This window comes from Fusarium solani (genome assembly GCF_023522795.1).
Source record: "Fusarium solani strain SB1 chromosome Unknown bctg00000013, whole genome shotgun sequence".
NCBI classification, from domain to species: Eukaryota; Fungi; Ascomycota; class Sordariomycetes; order Hypocreales; family Nectriaceae; genus Fusarium; species Fusarium solani.
In genome coordinates this window covers 121,520-137,778 of record NW_027072145.1, presented here as the reverse complement: position 1 = coordinate 137,778, position 16,259 = coordinate 121,520, and the positions used below count along the sequence as shown (strand labels likewise).

The 16,259-nt window shown below is 51.5% G+C and overlaps 6 protein-coding genes across 6 annotated transcripts; 3 read left to right on the top strand and 3 right to left on the bottom strand.

The window, feature by feature from the left end:
• Nucleotides 1-1,207: 1,207 nt before the first annotated feature.
• MRS44_016967 (uncharacterized protein) lies at nucleotides 1,208-1,677 on the bottom strand (the record flags this gene model as incomplete). The annotated part of the gene is made up of 2 exons (XM_065617505.1): nucleotides 1,208-1,438; nucleotides 1,489-1,677. The coding sequence occupies 2 exons, from the start codon at nucleotides 1,675-1,677 to the stop codon at nucleotides 1,208-1,210; spliced, it is 420 nt and encodes a 139-aa protein (XP_065473577.1).
• A 1,195-nt stretch (nucleotides 1,678-2,872) lies between these two features.
• Nucleotides 2,873-3,841, bottom strand: MRS44_016966 (uncharacterized protein; the record flags this gene model as incomplete). Its single annotated transcript, XM_046282487.1, has 2 exons — nucleotides 2,873-3,773; nucleotides 3,828-3,841. The coding sequence occupies 2 exons, from the start codon at nucleotides 3,839-3,841 to the stop codon at nucleotides 2,873-2,875; spliced, it is 915 nt and encodes a 304-aa protein (XP_046127251.1).
• Nucleotides 3,842-4,534: 693 nt separating this feature from the next.
• Nucleotides 4,535-5,851, top strand: MRS44_016965 (uncharacterized protein; the record flags this gene model as incomplete). The annotated part of the gene is made up of 1 exon (XM_046278925.2): nucleotides 4,535-5,851. The coding sequence occupies one exon, from the start codon at nucleotides 4,535-4,537 to the stop codon at nucleotides 5,849-5,851; it is 1,317 nt and encodes a 438-aa protein (XP_046127252.2).
• A 1,414-nt stretch (nucleotides 5,852-7,265) lies between these two features.
• On the top strand, nucleotides 7,266-9,444 carry MRS44_016964 (uncharacterized protein; the record flags this gene model as incomplete). The annotated part of the gene is made up of 3 exons (XM_065617504.1): nucleotides 7,266-7,436; nucleotides 7,762-8,697; nucleotides 8,761-9,444. 3 exons carry the CDS (start codon nucleotides 7,266-7,268, stop codon nucleotides 9,442-9,444), a joined length of 1,791 nt encoding a protein of 596 aa, XP_065473576.1.
• A 498-nt stretch (nucleotides 9,445-9,942) lies between these two features.
• MRS44_016963 (uncharacterized protein) lies at nucleotides 9,943-11,242 on the bottom strand (the record flags this gene model as incomplete). Its single annotated transcript, XM_046281608.1, has 2 exons — nucleotides 9,943-10,988; nucleotides 11,044-11,242. 2 exons carry the CDS (start codon nucleotides 11,240-11,242, stop codon nucleotides 9,943-9,945), a joined length of 1,245 nt encoding a protein of 414 aa, XP_046127253.1.
• Nucleotides 11,243-12,275: 1,033 nt separating this feature from the next.
• On the top strand, nucleotides 12,276-15,636 carry MRS44_016962 (uncharacterized protein; the record flags this gene model as incomplete). Its single annotated transcript, XM_065617503.1, has 3 exons — nucleotides 12,276-14,692; nucleotides 14,782-15,346; nucleotides 15,619-15,636. The coding sequence occupies 3 exons, from the start codon at nucleotides 12,276-12,278 to the stop codon at nucleotides 15,634-15,636; spliced, it is 3,000 nt and encodes a 999-aa protein (XP_065473575.1).
• Between the last annotated feature and the right edge of the window lie 623 nt (nucleotides 15,637-16,259).

Sequence of the window (16,259 nt, the reverse complement as noted above, 5' to 3'; positions counted from 1 at the left end):
GTTCGAAGGAGGCCCGAGCGTTGATCATTGACCAAATGACCTTCTTTATGTTTTCAAGAGGCATAATCTGACGTGGCATTATGTCCGGGGAGGGGACGTGATCCCGTCGTCACAGCCTGATGCATTTTGGCATTGTGGATCACACCATGCTCAGTGGGGCTCTGATCGCAACAGCGAGTCCGCGATTACTCTAGAAATTAGGTAGGAATTAAAATACCATTTATTAGCTTTGTTTTTATTAGATTAGACCCCGGTTTAATATGCGATAATAGCCCCCGCGTAGTTAAGGAGATATCACGTTAACCACGAAAGCCTGATTAGGCTAGTGCTTGACCGTGCAAATTAAATAAAGTTAGTGCTTAACTGCTTAATTCTGGTTGGCTAGAGATTTAAGCGCTAAATCCCAAATGGGCTAGTGAAATGACCGCGAAACTCAAAAGGGTAATTTTAACTAACCCGATGGCTTCGTACACAAGGCATATCACGGGGTGTGGACTGGCGGTCGGTTTGACCTGTCTGAATATACCTCGATGCACGGTCCGCCTGTGCGGCCCAATCACATAACACTATTCACGCCGTCGCTCCTCTCTTTCAACCACATCAAAAAAAATCAACCAAAACTTCAACCCAGGCGCGACGGCGTAATGCAACTTAGAATCAATTGAAACACGCTGTGTGATACTGCCTGAATGTAATCTTTTGATACATGCCTTTTCTACGAATTTTACTACTCATCTTGCCCAATCAATCTTACCCCTCGGCTTTCTATGAATCCTACCCCATGCTTGCATGACCCACATTTCTTTTTATATGGGATTTTCTATGAACTCTAGTAGAGATTGCGTTGACTTGTTGGTAGAGCGGTTAGGCCTGCCCTATTATACTCCCCAATGACCGGGGTGCCAGTGTCTTCACGCAAATATGCTGGATCAGCCACTGTCAACGCTCCAAGCACCATTCACCGACCTTAGACACCGAAAACAAGGACATCAAGCTTGAAGACAAATTGAGGTAGTATTCATGTAGCCATTGGCCGCATATTACCGAGTTACATGATCAATTTAACCAAACCCATATCCAAAGCAGCATGTCTTTAAGGATCGTACATGTGTCATCGACACCAAACTATTACATCAAGACCCTGCAAACGACTAAAGGAGTGGGTCCCATAGCCCACCAACATCAATCTTCATCACCTCCTGCCCTCCTAGTAGGGATCCTTCTTGCACTTCCCATCATGACCACAATGATAGCCCTTTTGGCAGACACAGTGGTCTCCCTTCTTGATCTCATAATCCGGACACTTGCAGTGGTTTCCTTCCTTGATCTGACCATGTGGGCACTTGCAGAACTTGCCCTTCTTGATCTGTCCGTCGGGGCAGACACAATCGTCGCCCTTCTTGATGAGCTCCCCGGGGCACTTGCAGGACTTGCCCACCTTGATTTGGCCGTCAGGGCACTTGCAGAACTTGCCATCCTTGATCTGACCGTCAGGGCAGACGCAGTGCCCGTGCTTGTCGGAGTGCTGGCCGGGGGGCAGAACTTGGGACCGCCGCGGGCGACTAGGTCCTCATCGTCCCTTACCTCGAGATCGACATCCTCAGGCTCTAGCTGAGGTAGGGCCGCTATAGACATGGCGCCCAAGAGGAAGCCCAGGAAGAGATGTTTGAGAAGCATCTTGGTCGGCGGGTCGGGTGTTTGATAGTTGGCCGAGGAGGTAATGGAAGGAAAAGGGTTTGGACTCTTGAAGGAAGAACAAGAGGATGTTCAGAGCTCTGACTGCCCGTGGCTGAAGAGAACTAACTGGGGAATTCCGAAGGGATTTTATGTACGATCGTCTTTGCTTCCCTGACGGGGCTCAAGTTGGCTCTTCTCAAAGAACTTGATTCTCTCGCCGACCAAGACGCGTACGTCATTTGATCACTGGCCAACGCTCGGGCCTCCCTCAAACGTAGCACGGCCGATCAAGCGCCCCCGCAATTCCCCAGTAAGCCACCTAAGCTCGACCAAGGCAACGTGCAGTTGGCACGGCAAAGTGCATGACTGTTTTGGTGTTGCTGCAGGTTTGAGCATCAGGCAGCAATGGGTCAATGCATTTCCAACAACTTTGGCGGAGACAACACCGCATCCTTCCGGTTTTATCCGCCTTGGCTGCTGCCGGTAGACAAAGGTAAGACAGGAAGCTCGGTTACAACCAACACCTGTAATGCAGCCGCAAGTTTTTCCCACTAAGGGCGGATAGATAACGCAGATCATAGTCTGCTCTAAGCGATCTGCGCGGAGCGGACCGGTCTGCCCCTCCTGGTCGCACTTGCTGCTGAGTTGACAGTTCTTCCTCATACTGCCCCATCACGATTTCTCATGTATCTTCTAGCAAGGCAACTCCGTCTTGCCCCTCTCGCACCGGTAAGTGACCCTCCAAGCTGAATAAACGCTGTCCTGGCTTGAGGGTTGCTCACCTCTACATTTGTCTGTTTATCAAGCGCCACCAAAGGTCTGATACCCAGTTCCCGCCACGACTTGGTCAGTTGCCTGTAATTAGACACCTGCCTGGCTTGTGCCCATATTCGCCCCGCCCGTCAGACTCGGGCCCTACGACGGCCTATTGTGGCTGCAGCCGGTCAATCAAGCCGTTTAGAAATGGTCTTCGACAGGGGTTTCCATCAAAACCAAAAACGGCAATAGATCGACGCAGTTTTCTCTTCCCTGGAAAGGAGATAACATACATCATCCCTAAAGGGACTTGAACGATGGTACGAATGTGAGGGTTTGACCTCCAAACCAAGGCCGTTTCTGACCCTTGGCTTTGAGTCGAAACAAGATGCGTGTATCCGTAGACCGGGTTTAATTTGATCATCCCTCTGTAGGGTCATCATCCGGTATTCTCTTTCATTATAGAAACCGAGTCGATCAAGCTGCTTCGTATTTGAGGCGACAGGGAATCAGTACCGGGGGCATGGAAGCTGGTGAAGGTGCATGGGCCGAGTTTTAAAGTGGTCAATGTCTTGCCGAGGAGCTGCTCGTCAAACACACAAAGAGCGGCAATCGCCCTTCGTATGGCTGGCTTGTTACCGCAGAGGCCGTCCGGATCGGTTGCTGACGTGTATTTCTGCTTCCAACGATTCTTCTCTTCCTCGGTGCTCGCATCAGATACCCGAAGTCCTATGGCTATGTCCTCGCATATCTGACCGGTCTCGGTGCAGAGGCTGCAGTTACCGCGGGCCCCTACGAATCGGTCAAGACGTAGAGTCTCTAGCCAACCGAGTAGTCGCCGAGCCACTTCGGAACCTACAGTGGTGCAATCGTCGAGTTTGTGATCCAACCCCATATCGCCGCAGACGTAACAGAGCTGACAACCAACGGTACACCATTCCTCTAATTGTTCACCTAAAGTCCACAACTTGAGATTCGCTCGAAGTGGGTTCTTGTCATCGCTGAACCCAACCCGAGTCCCAAGGTGGTCGAGCACGGCCATTCGCGTAACCACCGCGCTGGAGGTGGCAATGCCACCGGGGTACCCAAACAGTGGCCGGTGACTCCAATCATCATCGTTGAGAGACTGATCTCGCACGCATTGACTTCTGAAGCTTGACGGAAGAGTTCGGCTCCTCTTGGGATGCGGTGCTGTATCATCTGACCCATCCACCTGGCGCCTTGACCGCTTAGCAGAAGTACCGTGGCGGATACGTTCATCCCGAGCTGCTTGATCCTGACGTTCAAGGGCCTGTTCAGACTCCGCATTGATCCGGTCTAAGAATACGGCCGAATCTTGCCTACCAAGTATTCAAGTCGGGAACGCGCCCCATTCCCGCTTCTGCGCCAATCACCTATCCCTAACCATCCTTGTCAGCTACCGCCTCAGGAATGGGGCCCATTCCCAAAATCCATCTCATTTCCCAAATTATCAGGGATCATTTGGGAATGGGGCCCGTTTTCCCTAGTGAGACTAATGCAACCAATCATCATCCTGTTTAAGTCCAGCGTAGGCATAGGAGCCATCGCGGCAGTAGGTAGACCCCGCAAGGGGTAATCCATAAATCGAGGCATTGCATTTGGGCTTAAACTCAAAGTTCCCAAGCCACAATCCCCATAAAAATTCAATCTCTAACAGTCGGCGATTTTATATTCTAAGTTTCACCACAGCCACGATTTAAGTGGGGGGAACCTGGCAGGATGTTGGATCATACAGAGTACCCAGTAGAAAATCAAGATAAAGGCAATTCACTAAAAATGGCGTGCGGACCCTCAGGCGTTTATCGTGCCCGTACTACCGTCCGAAACCCCGAAATTCATTGCTCCAGCAGGGGTTTGGCATCCATTGGAAGTAATGGATGATCCCGTGATGCCACCTTGCTGGTGGTAATACTCGGAGTCGGCGAGTTACCGGGTCACGAGGCTCAGGGCAAAAAACCCTGCCGGCGTTTCCGTTCAGAGCTCTCAGTGGCATATAAGTGATAAAGCTGACGCAGAACTAAGTTAGGTCCAGCGCTCGCTTTTCTTTGCGTAACTATACTTTCTACCTCGCCCACTTACAATGCGTCGTCTCTTTTATCATCTTGCCTTTGGAGGAGCACTCATGTGTTCTCTGGCTTCAAGCCAGTCGAATCCTCTGGACACACCAGACCAACGCACACTGGGCAGCCTCGCTATCAAACTCCACCAGCTACACCCTTACGATGATCTCATTTCGGACGCACGCCAGCAATTTGCCTCAGTGGCGGAACAGCATGGATATGACGTAAAGTCTCCAGCCATGCTACAATCCCTTGACACGGCCGTTAAGGAGTTGGCCTTTAGCTCAATGCAGAAAGCCATCAACGACGATCCAGCACACCCAATGGTGTATTGGCTGATTAACCCCCCTCGAGGATCTGTACTTGGGGGCCGTTATGCCTATGATAACCCTGACGCTATTTACCGTACCATTCCGGTCAGCGGTTCATATAACTATGTTATCCGCGGAAAGCGAGCGGCAGGTGGTCTAGCTGATGCGAGCTTTTCCCTTATCACAAACCTTACCGTGACCACGGCCATTACCGTCTTGGCGAATGAAGATCTCGTCCTCGACTCAGATGGCTCTTTTGTTATTACTATTAACTCAACCGCTTCCTCGTCTCCAAACCATATTCAAAGCGATTCCCGCGCCGTCCAGCTCTTCGTACGCAACAACATTGCCGACTGGGACTCTCAAAGACCTGATTCTCTTGAGGTGGAGATAGTGTCGACTGGCTCGCTTCCGGATAGCATTTCGGAAGATGAAATCATCGATAAAGCTAGGGACTACTTCAAGCAATCCATACCAGCCTATGGAACATTTCTCCTCGGCGATCAGACCTTATCAAGACCACAAAATATCATCAATGCCCCTGTTCAGTCTTCTAGTTTTGGAACCCTCGCTACTCAGGCTAGTTCCTTCTCGCATTACAACTTGAGCAAGGAGGATGCCCTCGTAATCACGATTGACGCTGGCCCCGCGACCTGCTGGGTGCTGCCTTCTTACACACTGTGGACCATCACTGACCGACCTGGCGAACGGTTGGAGTCCCTCAATATGGATCAAGCTGTAGCTAACAGCAACGGCACATATACTGCCGTTCTGAGCAGGATTGATCCAGGGGTTTATAACTGGATTAACGCGACGGTGGACGGTGTGGGCACGTTTATGTGTAGATTTCAAGGCCTGCCGCTGGGGGACAATGGCGGTTCTCAAGTTCAGGTGTGGAGTCAAGTTGTACCTATGAAACGGCTCAACCACATCTTACCCAAGGGAACGAAGCGGGTGGGAAAGAAGGAGCGAGGCGCTCAGTTGAGAGAGAGGGCTGAGGGTTATGGTAAACTGCGTAGTTTCTAGGTTAGACATTAAGTCAAGAGCACCTACTTAATCAGCTATGCTCGTTCGTTCGTTGAGTCTTAGTTGTAGTTGCCGAGTCAGCAGCAATGAATAATTGAATTTGTTTTGTCCGACGGAGCCAAGAGGGCACTACTGTCACCCATGTGGTAATATGCAACCGTACACTACGGCAACTGATAGGTGGGCGCGCCCACCAACTATTCACCCCCAAATGCCTTCCCCAAGCGGTCCGTGCGAGACGCGCTCTGTAGAATTTTACTAGTGACATGCCCGGATCAACTCTTAATGAAAGCAAATTGCAGATATTCATATCTTCACTACTATACACTGTTCGACCTTACTAGGTACGCAACCTGGTGGTCCAGTGTGGAGTGTCTATCGGCGAATACTCCGGCAGGGCTTCCTCCCCTGTGTAAAAGCTAAGAAAAAGATCGCCTTGTATGGACGCGATCAATGGAGTACGGGTTGCCTTCGTACAATGAAGATGCCCTAGAACGAGCAGGGTTATACACAGGCTCATCAACAATCATGAATATTAATCCGGACAGATGCAACCCTCATCCTAGAAGGCGCCTCTTCATTTCCTTCATGATTGAGAATAATTATTGCCCAATAAATATCCTAGATTGAGGCACCGAAGGTTTCGCGTTTGTGGATAATTTCTCTTGGACTTTCGTAGGTGGCTGGAAAAAAAAGCAAGCAGGTCGGTTGACGATTAGATATGTCAAACGGTCCAGGGGAAAATCAAAGTAAAAGGGGCTGCTATATCACAACTCTAGCCATCGTCATCGTGGACGAGCGATGAAGTGAAAAGGGTTGCGAACCCAGAAGATTGTTGAGGATTGACAAATTGTGCGTGAGGAAATATTCTGTTGCATTCTCGGAAGATAGGTCGCCGGGCACTTTCACTTGAAGAAAAGCGAGCACGTGCTCGAGAACGCAGACGAAAGCAGAGGCTCAAGCAACAACACCTAAACCAGCAAATCGGATGTGTTCAACACCATTCGCATCACTCTACAGCCTGCCAGATGAACAACGCCAACGATACACTCCTAGTTACCGAAAGTATGGTTTTGCCTGGTCCGATGAAGCTTTCCCCTATCATCGTTGCCCTTCGCTTTCTCTTTTCTCATCCTCCCGCTCAAATGATTGACATTTTCTTCTAACTCGACTTTAGTCGGAACGAGCATGCTTCATCCTCGGGAGGCTACCCTTTATCCAGGCAGCGAGCTGGAGGAATCATCATGCCCAACCTTGACATATCCCCCTGTACCAGTCTCCAGGCTGTGATCAATTATGCAGCCAAGTATTGCAGTAAGATGGAGAAGCGGACTGACAGCTATGCCAGCCTGGGGCGACAAATCTTGCCTATGTCTCACACCATAACCCGCTTCTCTCTTTTGCTTCGCGTCTGATGAACAAGTTGCTTGCGGAGAGGGACTTCTCGAAGCAAGAGATCTGCCACGTCTTGCTCAACTGCGAGCTGCAGGAGGGCACCCGTGTTGTCAGGGTTGTTGATTGCCGTCCATACGAGCAGCAGGGACGGTCTCTTCGCCTCCAGGGTGGTGATTATGATGACGCCGAGGTTGTTGGGATATATATGATAAGTATCTTTCTCGCCCTCCCCCCTCCACGAAGGACTCACTTATCTTGACTTTCTAGCCAACTAGAATACAAGCAAGAGGGACGGGACAAAGTGGACACGTTGGGGTCGTCAAGCCAAGCCTCGTGTTCTATACTACTTCCCCCGGTACAGCTCTAACCGTCAACATGACCAATACGATGATTTTTGCCGCGTCAAGCTGATGCTGGCCCATCCACATCGCGATCCCAACTAACTACGCAAGGTCGACGGTGTCGAGTACGCCACTTACGCACCTGCCGCCGAATTCTATTACGGGAACCACTAGCACCCTGACGATTACTACGGCACAGCCAACACCAAGGAATGTCGGCCAGATCCGGATCAGTTCGAGCAGGAATTTCACGAACCTGACCTTGTGGAGGAGGACTGGCTTGAGCTTGCCCGCCAGCTTCCCGACTGCCCACCAAGCCAAGAGGCAATAGATCTTCTTGGCAGACGGGATATCGACATCCAATACGGTTGGACACCCCACGTCGGCCGCTACGCCGACCCAGGAATCGTCCAGGGCGATTACTGGCGCCGGCGGATTGAGCAGAACCGTCTCGGTATGGATGTTGAAGACCTTCCTCTAGAAGCCCGCGATACGCTCAACCGAGAGCAGCGGGTAGTATACGATACATTTGTTGGACACTTTCAATGCGGCAGCGAGGAGCAGATTCTGCTTCACGTTAACGGTGGTGGCGGGATAGGCAAGTCCTACATGGTCAAAGTCCTATCTTCGCATCTTCAGAGGCTCGCGGGTGACCGGCCCAGTCCGATCTGGAGAACTGCACCCACGGGTGTTGCAAGCAACCAGATCATGGGGACAACTCTATACTCCCTTCTCCGGCTACCCGTTGATAGAGCTTTTACAGAGCTATCGCCAGCAGATGCTAATGCTATCCAGAAGAAGCTGCGGGACGTTCGGTATCTCGTGATTGACGAGAAGAGTATGCTGGGTCTGCGCCAGCTTTCGTGGGTTGACAAACGCCTCCGCCAAGTCTTTCCCGGCAGAGCAGCCGACTTCTTTGGCGGCATGAGCATCATCCTCGTTGGCGACTTCTTCCAGCTCCCGCCGGTTGCAAACAAGCCCCTCTACTTTGATGGGCCACTCAAGGACCTGCATGAGGTCTCTGGCCAGACGGCATATAGGGCCTTCAACCACACTGTCTTCTTAAAAAAGGTCCAGCGGCAACAGGGCGACGACCAGGCTAGCTTTCGAGTTGCGCTTAAAGAACTACGTGGTTTAAAGCTATCCATAGAGTCATAGAAACTTCTAAGCCAGCGTGTGCAGGCCAAGCTAAGCCAGTGCGAGGTAGATACGTTTGATGCTGCTCTTCGTATCTATAGCAAGAAAGCTCATGTTAACGAGTACAACTACGAGCATCTCGGCCGTCTAAAGCACCCAGCAAACCAAGCCATGGCGAAGAACATTGGTAACGGTGCTGACAAGGCAACATCTGAACAAGCTGGCAACCTGGCTGGCCAGTTTCCGGTATGTATAGGTGCTCGTCTCATGCTAACCCAGAACATCTGGCATCAAACAGGCCTAGTTAATGGGGCCCAAGGAACAGTATATGGCATCGGTTGGGCCCCTGGCGCTGATACGCATCGTGACCCGCCATCTGTCATTATGATGGTGATGGATAAGTATACCGGGCCATCATATCTAACCACGGATGATGGGCGCGAGGTAGTACCCATACTTCCAGTGAGGCGAGACTTCTTTCTTGGGATGTCCGCCTGTACACGAAAGCAGTTCCCACTCATGGCATCATATGCCATTACGGTTCATAAGTCACAGAGCATCACAGTGGACAAGATGGTGACAGATCTATCTGAACGGGACTTCCAGACAGGGCTCAGCTATGTTGCTATGTCTAGGGTCAAGATGTTAGACGGGTTAATGATCGATACCTCATTTGAACGGGCATCTCTCCACTATGAGAAGCTACCTGATGGCAAGTAGAGTTCCATCATGTTATTCACGCTTGAGGCTCTATAAGTCCTAACAGAGTAGCAGGTGTTTTGATGAAAGTCCGCGACCAGGACCGGCGCAAGAAACAGCAACTTGACCAGCCACTATTCCAACCTCTTTTATCTTGATGACGTCGCCATAGTACAGGGTGGGCGTAAAAAGGTCACGGTCATGTACGCACCGCTCCCTGGAGCGCCAGCACATAGCCAGAGTTATTAGTATGAAATATCATGTCATAGAGATATATCCTTCGGACTGTATTACACCCTCCCCACCATCGGTGAGGGTGTCAGCATATTTTACAGCGCTTCTTTGCTGGTTTGATCAGACAAAAAAACAGCAGCTAAGCGACGATAGGAACATCTAGAAGGGCTTGAGTGCTTATGAAACGGTTTAATATCAGCTATGAGTCACGCCAAGAGTTCCGGATTGGTTACGCATAAGATATTAGGGTATTACGTACAATAAAGAAAAGTGACCACATCAGTTTTACTCCCTTTTCCTGGTCGCCATCTCGTTTAGGCGCTGGTGTAACTCCGCCTGTTCTCTTTCAATCCAGTCCAACTCCAAAATCCGTTGCCTGCGAGCTTCAAGTTGTGCATATTGGTCCATGAGTAATGCCTTGTTTGATGGTTGTGGGACAAACGAGGCGAGTTCGGCGGGGTTGAAGGCGGAGGCAGGCTGCTCGGCCCCGATAGCTGACGTGGTAGCCGCTCTTGTATTGGGGGCAGAATCCGATGGAGAAGTCAGCGACGCGTCTAGCTCCGACGGCCGCTGGACAGGGCTCGATGGCAGCTCTGGCGGGTCAGGAGAAGGCTGCTGATTGCTGTCCACCTCGTACTTGAGTGTCTCTGGTGGCAGCTCGCTATAAGGAGATCGATCCTGTTCGTGCAGCTCTGCAGCAGTGATTTCCGAATATCCTGCCTTCTTACTGTCTTGTTCCGTGTTAGCCAGCTCCGTTGTTCGGCCCTGGCTCGACAGCTCCGCTGCTTGTGGCAGTTGAGTCAACCCTCCAATCTCAGTCAGTGACTTGGAGATGGTGGCCGGCAATTCAACCCTTGCTTTCACCTCTAACTCCGGCACTTGTGGACGAGATGCATCTTCTTCGTGTCTCTGGCCTGAAGTCCCAGCTTTTCTCCGCCACCAGAAGAACATGCCAGCCAGGAACAACAACACGCCACCAACAACGCCCACAACGATACCGGCCAGTGACCCAGAGCTCAGTCCATCTGATCCTCCATGAGGTGAGCTTGAACGGGTCGCTGTGTCAGATGAAGTCCCAGATGTTTTCGTGACAGAGGTCTCCGAGTTGGTGACCCTCGGCGACCCGGACTCGATAGCTGAAGTAGTTGAAGCAGAATCGGAGGCGGACGAAGTAGAGTCTAGGCCAACACCACCGCCATCGCCAGCAGTGTATTGGAATTGAGCGAGGGAGCCTACTTCCCCAGATTTATTATCGATCACCTCGAAGGCGTAGAGAGCAGAAGGTAAGCCTTGGTCCATAGTGAAGGTGAACGAATCACCTTTAACAGTTGCTATAGAGAGAGTCAGCGCAGTGTATGGCATGATACGTGACGCAGAAAAGCATACAAGCCAATGTCGAGACATAATTGAAGGTGTCCGAATCGTCAATCAAAAGCTTAATGGTGCAGCCACCATCGCAGCCATTGAGCTGAAGGGCGAAAGGCTTGCTGGGTTTAATGTTGAAGGAAGTATTAGTGATCCCGGGCTTGGCTCTTGCCATAGTAGCCAGTACCGAGGCGGCGGCGACGTAGCACAAGAGCTTCATTCTAGCGTCATCGACTGCCTGAATACGATGAGGAGAGTATTGCAGCTCTCACGGGCAAAGCTAAAGCGGACCGAACTGCGATAAACAGCCAGCTCTGGTGCCCAGACAGGAGTGATTGGAGACTCGCGGCTCGCAAGCGCGCCAACTCGGCCAACAAGCTAGTCTGCAGCGTTTGGCAAGTCCGATAAGGATTCCAACTATGTCGGTCTGAGAGTCGAGACGACCCGACTGAGAATTCAGAAGATGATGAAACGGAAAACGAAAAAAAGCAGGCGGAGCGGAGCGGAGGAGAGGGGAACGCGCTCTCTCTCGACCCCCCTGCTTTTGCTTCACTAGCGGCCAGGGCTGAACGGCAAAGCGGCATCATGCAGGGCGCCACATTCATTCGTTTGAGATTACGCTCGGATGAAATTGCCATCAAGCTGGCTTTAAGTCATCCCGTGCTAGCACAACTTTGGCTGCTTTCTCTCGACATCGCCCTCCGTCTCGCCGCCCTCCGCCTGTCATATGGCAATGTTAGGGCCAAGGATGACGGGGTGTTCAGAGAACCAAAGTGTTTGAGAAAAAGATAAAATGATGTCAGATATAGAGGACAATAGCTGTAGCTGAATGAGCCTAGTCCCATATTTTTTTCACTACCCGGTGACGTGAGTTATTGGAGTTCGGAATGATTGTCGGATTGAAGCTCGACGAAAGGGTCTTGATACATGCACCATCGATGGTGCAAATATCCTACTACTCAAGTATTAAAGACTGAAACGGGGCCCGTTTCCAGCTCTGGACCAACCAAAACTCTCCATTCTTACAGGGGTTCTCTAAAATCGAAACGGGGCCCGTTCTCATTTCTGACTCTAAAACCGCGTCGCGAAACGGGGCCCGTTTTCGCGTCGCGTTGGTCCGTGCCAACCAAGTTAATTCCTTTCACACTTCCCTCTTCCTAACCTGAGCCTTTATTTGCTATGTTCTTATCTTCTTCAGCTAACACCTACATCACTTATCCTCTACAGAAGAAATCAGTCAGCCAATTTATAGCATGGATCTAATGCATCAAGAAATCCAACTTAGCCTTGACCAGTATTCCAGGTTGGAAAAGCTTCATCTCCACTTTAACCTACCGGAGCAGGCCATCATCTGTACGCTATGTGGCTTCGCGCTTACAACAGGCGATGACCGCGTTGGGCGACACCTTGGAGAGAAGCATCATGTCCCAAAAGGGGCTCGCCAGAAGCTCAACGCATTAGCCAACTCACTTCAACTTCCTGGCCCCAAGACACTCCCTAAGCGACCAGATGGTTCTGCGCCCCATCCTCACCTGCAGATCCTGGACGGCAAGGCTTGTAGGCACTGCGGCCTACGTTCCACAAGCTTAACCGTTCTATCGCGACACATCAGAAAGCTTCACAACCGTGAGGTTAAAGCCACAATAAGTACCGGGAAGCATTGGCTGCGAGATCATATCGTTGATAACCTCGTATTCCAGAGCTGGACATTGGACATTACAAGGGCCTGGATCGTTACGCCCCCAAGAGCTTCGGCACAGAGATCTAAAAGATCAGACAACAGACCCCTGCAGCCAGTCCCGGATCCCATACAGCGCTTTGCAGATCAGCTATTACATAAAGAACGCACTCGCTCGGAGCTACACTCCGCCGATCTCAACCCCCCAACCGATGGCGATGTGCTGTCCACGCAAGCTTTGTTGACAAACTGGATGCGCCGAACCGGCTGGGATCGAACTTTGGAGGGTGCTGACTGCCGAATCCTCATTTCCTTGTCTAGCTTGCCCGTGCCATCATCCCAGCCGCTCTACCTAGGGATGCATCGTGGCGGGCACGAGCTCAGCAGCTCGGCGACAGACGAGAACAGGCTCTTATCTATTGTCGCAGCGTTGGACCGGCTCTTTGACCAGTGCGGCGAGACAGTGAGATTCACCGATGTCAGCGTTCGGCGATGGCTGCGTAGCCGCTTCATGGATCGCCCCTATAAGGCGCCGTTCGAGCTCGTGTCCCAGTCAAACTCTGAACGGACATACAGGAACGAGTTCAAGCGCTGCATCTGCTTCTGGCTGCGTATCTGGCGACTTCCGAGAGCCATATCTCGTGCCATCACGGGCCGTACCTTCTCAACACATCAACGTAGGATGTTAGAAGAACTATGGCTTGACTCTTGTTGGACTCCTTGCGACAACGAAGACGAGAATGCCGAGAATGCATATGCGGGCTCTGCTCTCTGGCTCCGTCAAGAGAATCTTGGTTCTGAAGCTGGTCAAGGAGAAGAAGGGGAGGAAGAGGAAGAAGAAGAGGAGGAAGATGATGGGTCCGAATTCTCCGAGTCTGAGGATACAGCCGGTGATGCCCTATATGGCGAGTGTTCAAGCGATGAAGAATATGGTTCTGACAGCCAGTGGTATAGAGTCTCTGAGTCCAGAAACGGTGGCCAAGGCGAACTTCAGCCCGGGAGCCATAGAGTCCCTTCCAGAGAGACGGATAACAGTTGTGATCCATCCGTGGATGCTGTGCTGCGATTCTGTTATGAAATGGTTACCGAACACTTCGAAGATGGAAGGGCAAGCTCAGCCCTGCTCGTCTACTTCAGTGCTGTCCGGGGACTATCAAGGCAGGAAGGGAACGAATATCTGCGACCCGCCCGATATACCCCCATTCTCTCCAGGCTGATCTACTGCACTCGGTTGATCTTCCTCGAGGCCATCCTGCCTCTTCGTGCTCATACGTATGCCGGATTTGCGGCCAGGCCCCGCTACGGCCAGCTTGCAGCCCTCAATGCGGTTCGCGTCGACCAGATGTGTGACGGCACGATGTCGCCACTTGGCGAGTTCCTCAGTCTCTTGGCGTATGGGTTGACCCTTCAACGAAGTGAAGGCCCCGCGTGGCACTTTGATTGGAGCGAGGATGGGCAGACGATCTCATGGGACGGAGACACACGGCTCTCCATGGGGCAGTTCCGCAGCCTAGCCCATGAGGCATTTCGCCAAGCTACCGTCCAGTCTCGGCGCTTAATGTACGACTTCGATCCAGAGGACCCGCAGATGGGAAGCTTGCGCGATAGGCTATCGAATACGACTCCCGGCTATTCCTTCCTCACAGACCCTCATAACGGGCTCGGGGAATTATACCTGACGGTCTTCATGCGGGCCTGCACAGCTCCCGTGGACGGTCTGCTCCAGACGCGGCATGGCGACGGCCAGGGCAGCTGGGACGTGGATGCAGCACAGGCATACCTGCACGGGCATGATACCTTTCTCAAGAACCTCATGGTTCTCGAGCAGCTAGACAGCGGCCAGGCTGCGCGAGTCTCGGAGCTGCTGACTCTGGAACAGACGAACACAAGGTCGAGGCTCCGAGGCATCGGGATCTTCGGCGGGCAGATGTTCTCCATAACTCGCCACAACAAGGCTCGCCTCACCACAAACCGCGAGTTCCAGGTCGCACGGTTCTTTTCCCCCAGGTCGCAGCATTGATGTATCGATATCTTGTCTATATACGTCCGACCGCCTACGCCATCCTACGTCAATGCTTCAGGCATGAGCCGGATAGGACGCTCATCTTTACACCCATCTCAAGGAGTACCGGGTGGACCACCAAGGTATTCACAGAAGAACTTAAACGCCTGAGCCGAGATGCTCTAGGCACCGAGATGGAGATTGGCGTTCGGCTCTACCGTCAATTATCGATCGCCATCACCGAGCGGCATGTTCGCGGAGCTCTTCCAACCTTCAACCGGTTTGATGACGTGACCGAAGCAGCCGATCCGGACGTTGCATTTGCATGGCAGAGTGGCCATCGTCCAATGCAGCGCCATTTAATCTACGGCCTAGATGGCGCGTTTCCGGACAAGTTGCAGCCATCACTGCTCAGACTGTATGCACGCTGCTCTGAGAAATGGCATAGCTTCCTCATGATCGGACCCGAGGCGCCACCCACAAACGATATCGCCTCTGTACGTTCCGACACAGACACTATTCTGCCGAGGCAAAACTTGGGACAAGGAACGAATGCAAAGAAGAGGAAGCGGATATCAATATCGTCGCCACAGACCACCAGTCAGACAAGCCTTAAGCGACCACGACGAGGGCTGAGCAATACCGTAAGTACCGAGGCGCCATTGCTAAGCCCTTCATCGAGCCAAGTACCATGCACCCTCCCTGACGATGGGCGCGTAATCAACCCGTCACGGCCACAACCTCTTGCGGTCAGCAGGGACGGGAATAGTCGACTTGACAGCGGGAAGGGAAAATTCCAGACATACGGTACCTTCGTACACCTGACGGAGTTCAACATACTTGTCTGTAGCACTTGTCAATATGCAGTCTTTGCAGATCAGGTCGCTTCACATCTGCTCCACAAAAGGCATATTAGGAACTTTACGCCGCGTGAAAGAAAGGACCTCGTTTCGATCATCGACGAGATACCAGGGCTCTTCCGATCTCAAGACTGCCTGCTTAATTTCAAATGGCCCCGGTCTGATAGCCAACCGATACCATTTATCAAACCCCCTGACAATTTATTCTCCGGCGATTTAAGTAAAATCGCCCATATAAATCGTGTTTTGCCGTCTGTGCTTTGGAGTAATATCGCTTGGAGTTGGATCGAGTCGCTGATTGGTCCAAAATTTCCCAACACCAGGGTTGGGGTTAGCTCATATGGAGATCATGGGGTCAGGGAATGGCGGGTTGTTCAGAGAACCGAATTTTTCCAAAACAAAGTAAAATTGGTACATAAAATAGAGCGATAAAATCGTAACCGGATGCATCTAGTCCCATAATTCTCACTACCTCATGGCGTAAGTTATCGTGGTTTGAAATAATTATCGGATTGAAGCTCGAGAAACTGGTTGATGACATAAGAAAGTCTTAGCTCAGATAAATTCCGAATAGGAAAGGCGTCGACCCACTGTAAAGACTTGGCTCAGAAAAAATCGAAAGTAGAATAGTGCGGACCCGCTCGAAAAGTCTTGGCTCAGAAATATTCAAGAAGGGAATAGCTCCGTATCCTGGCAG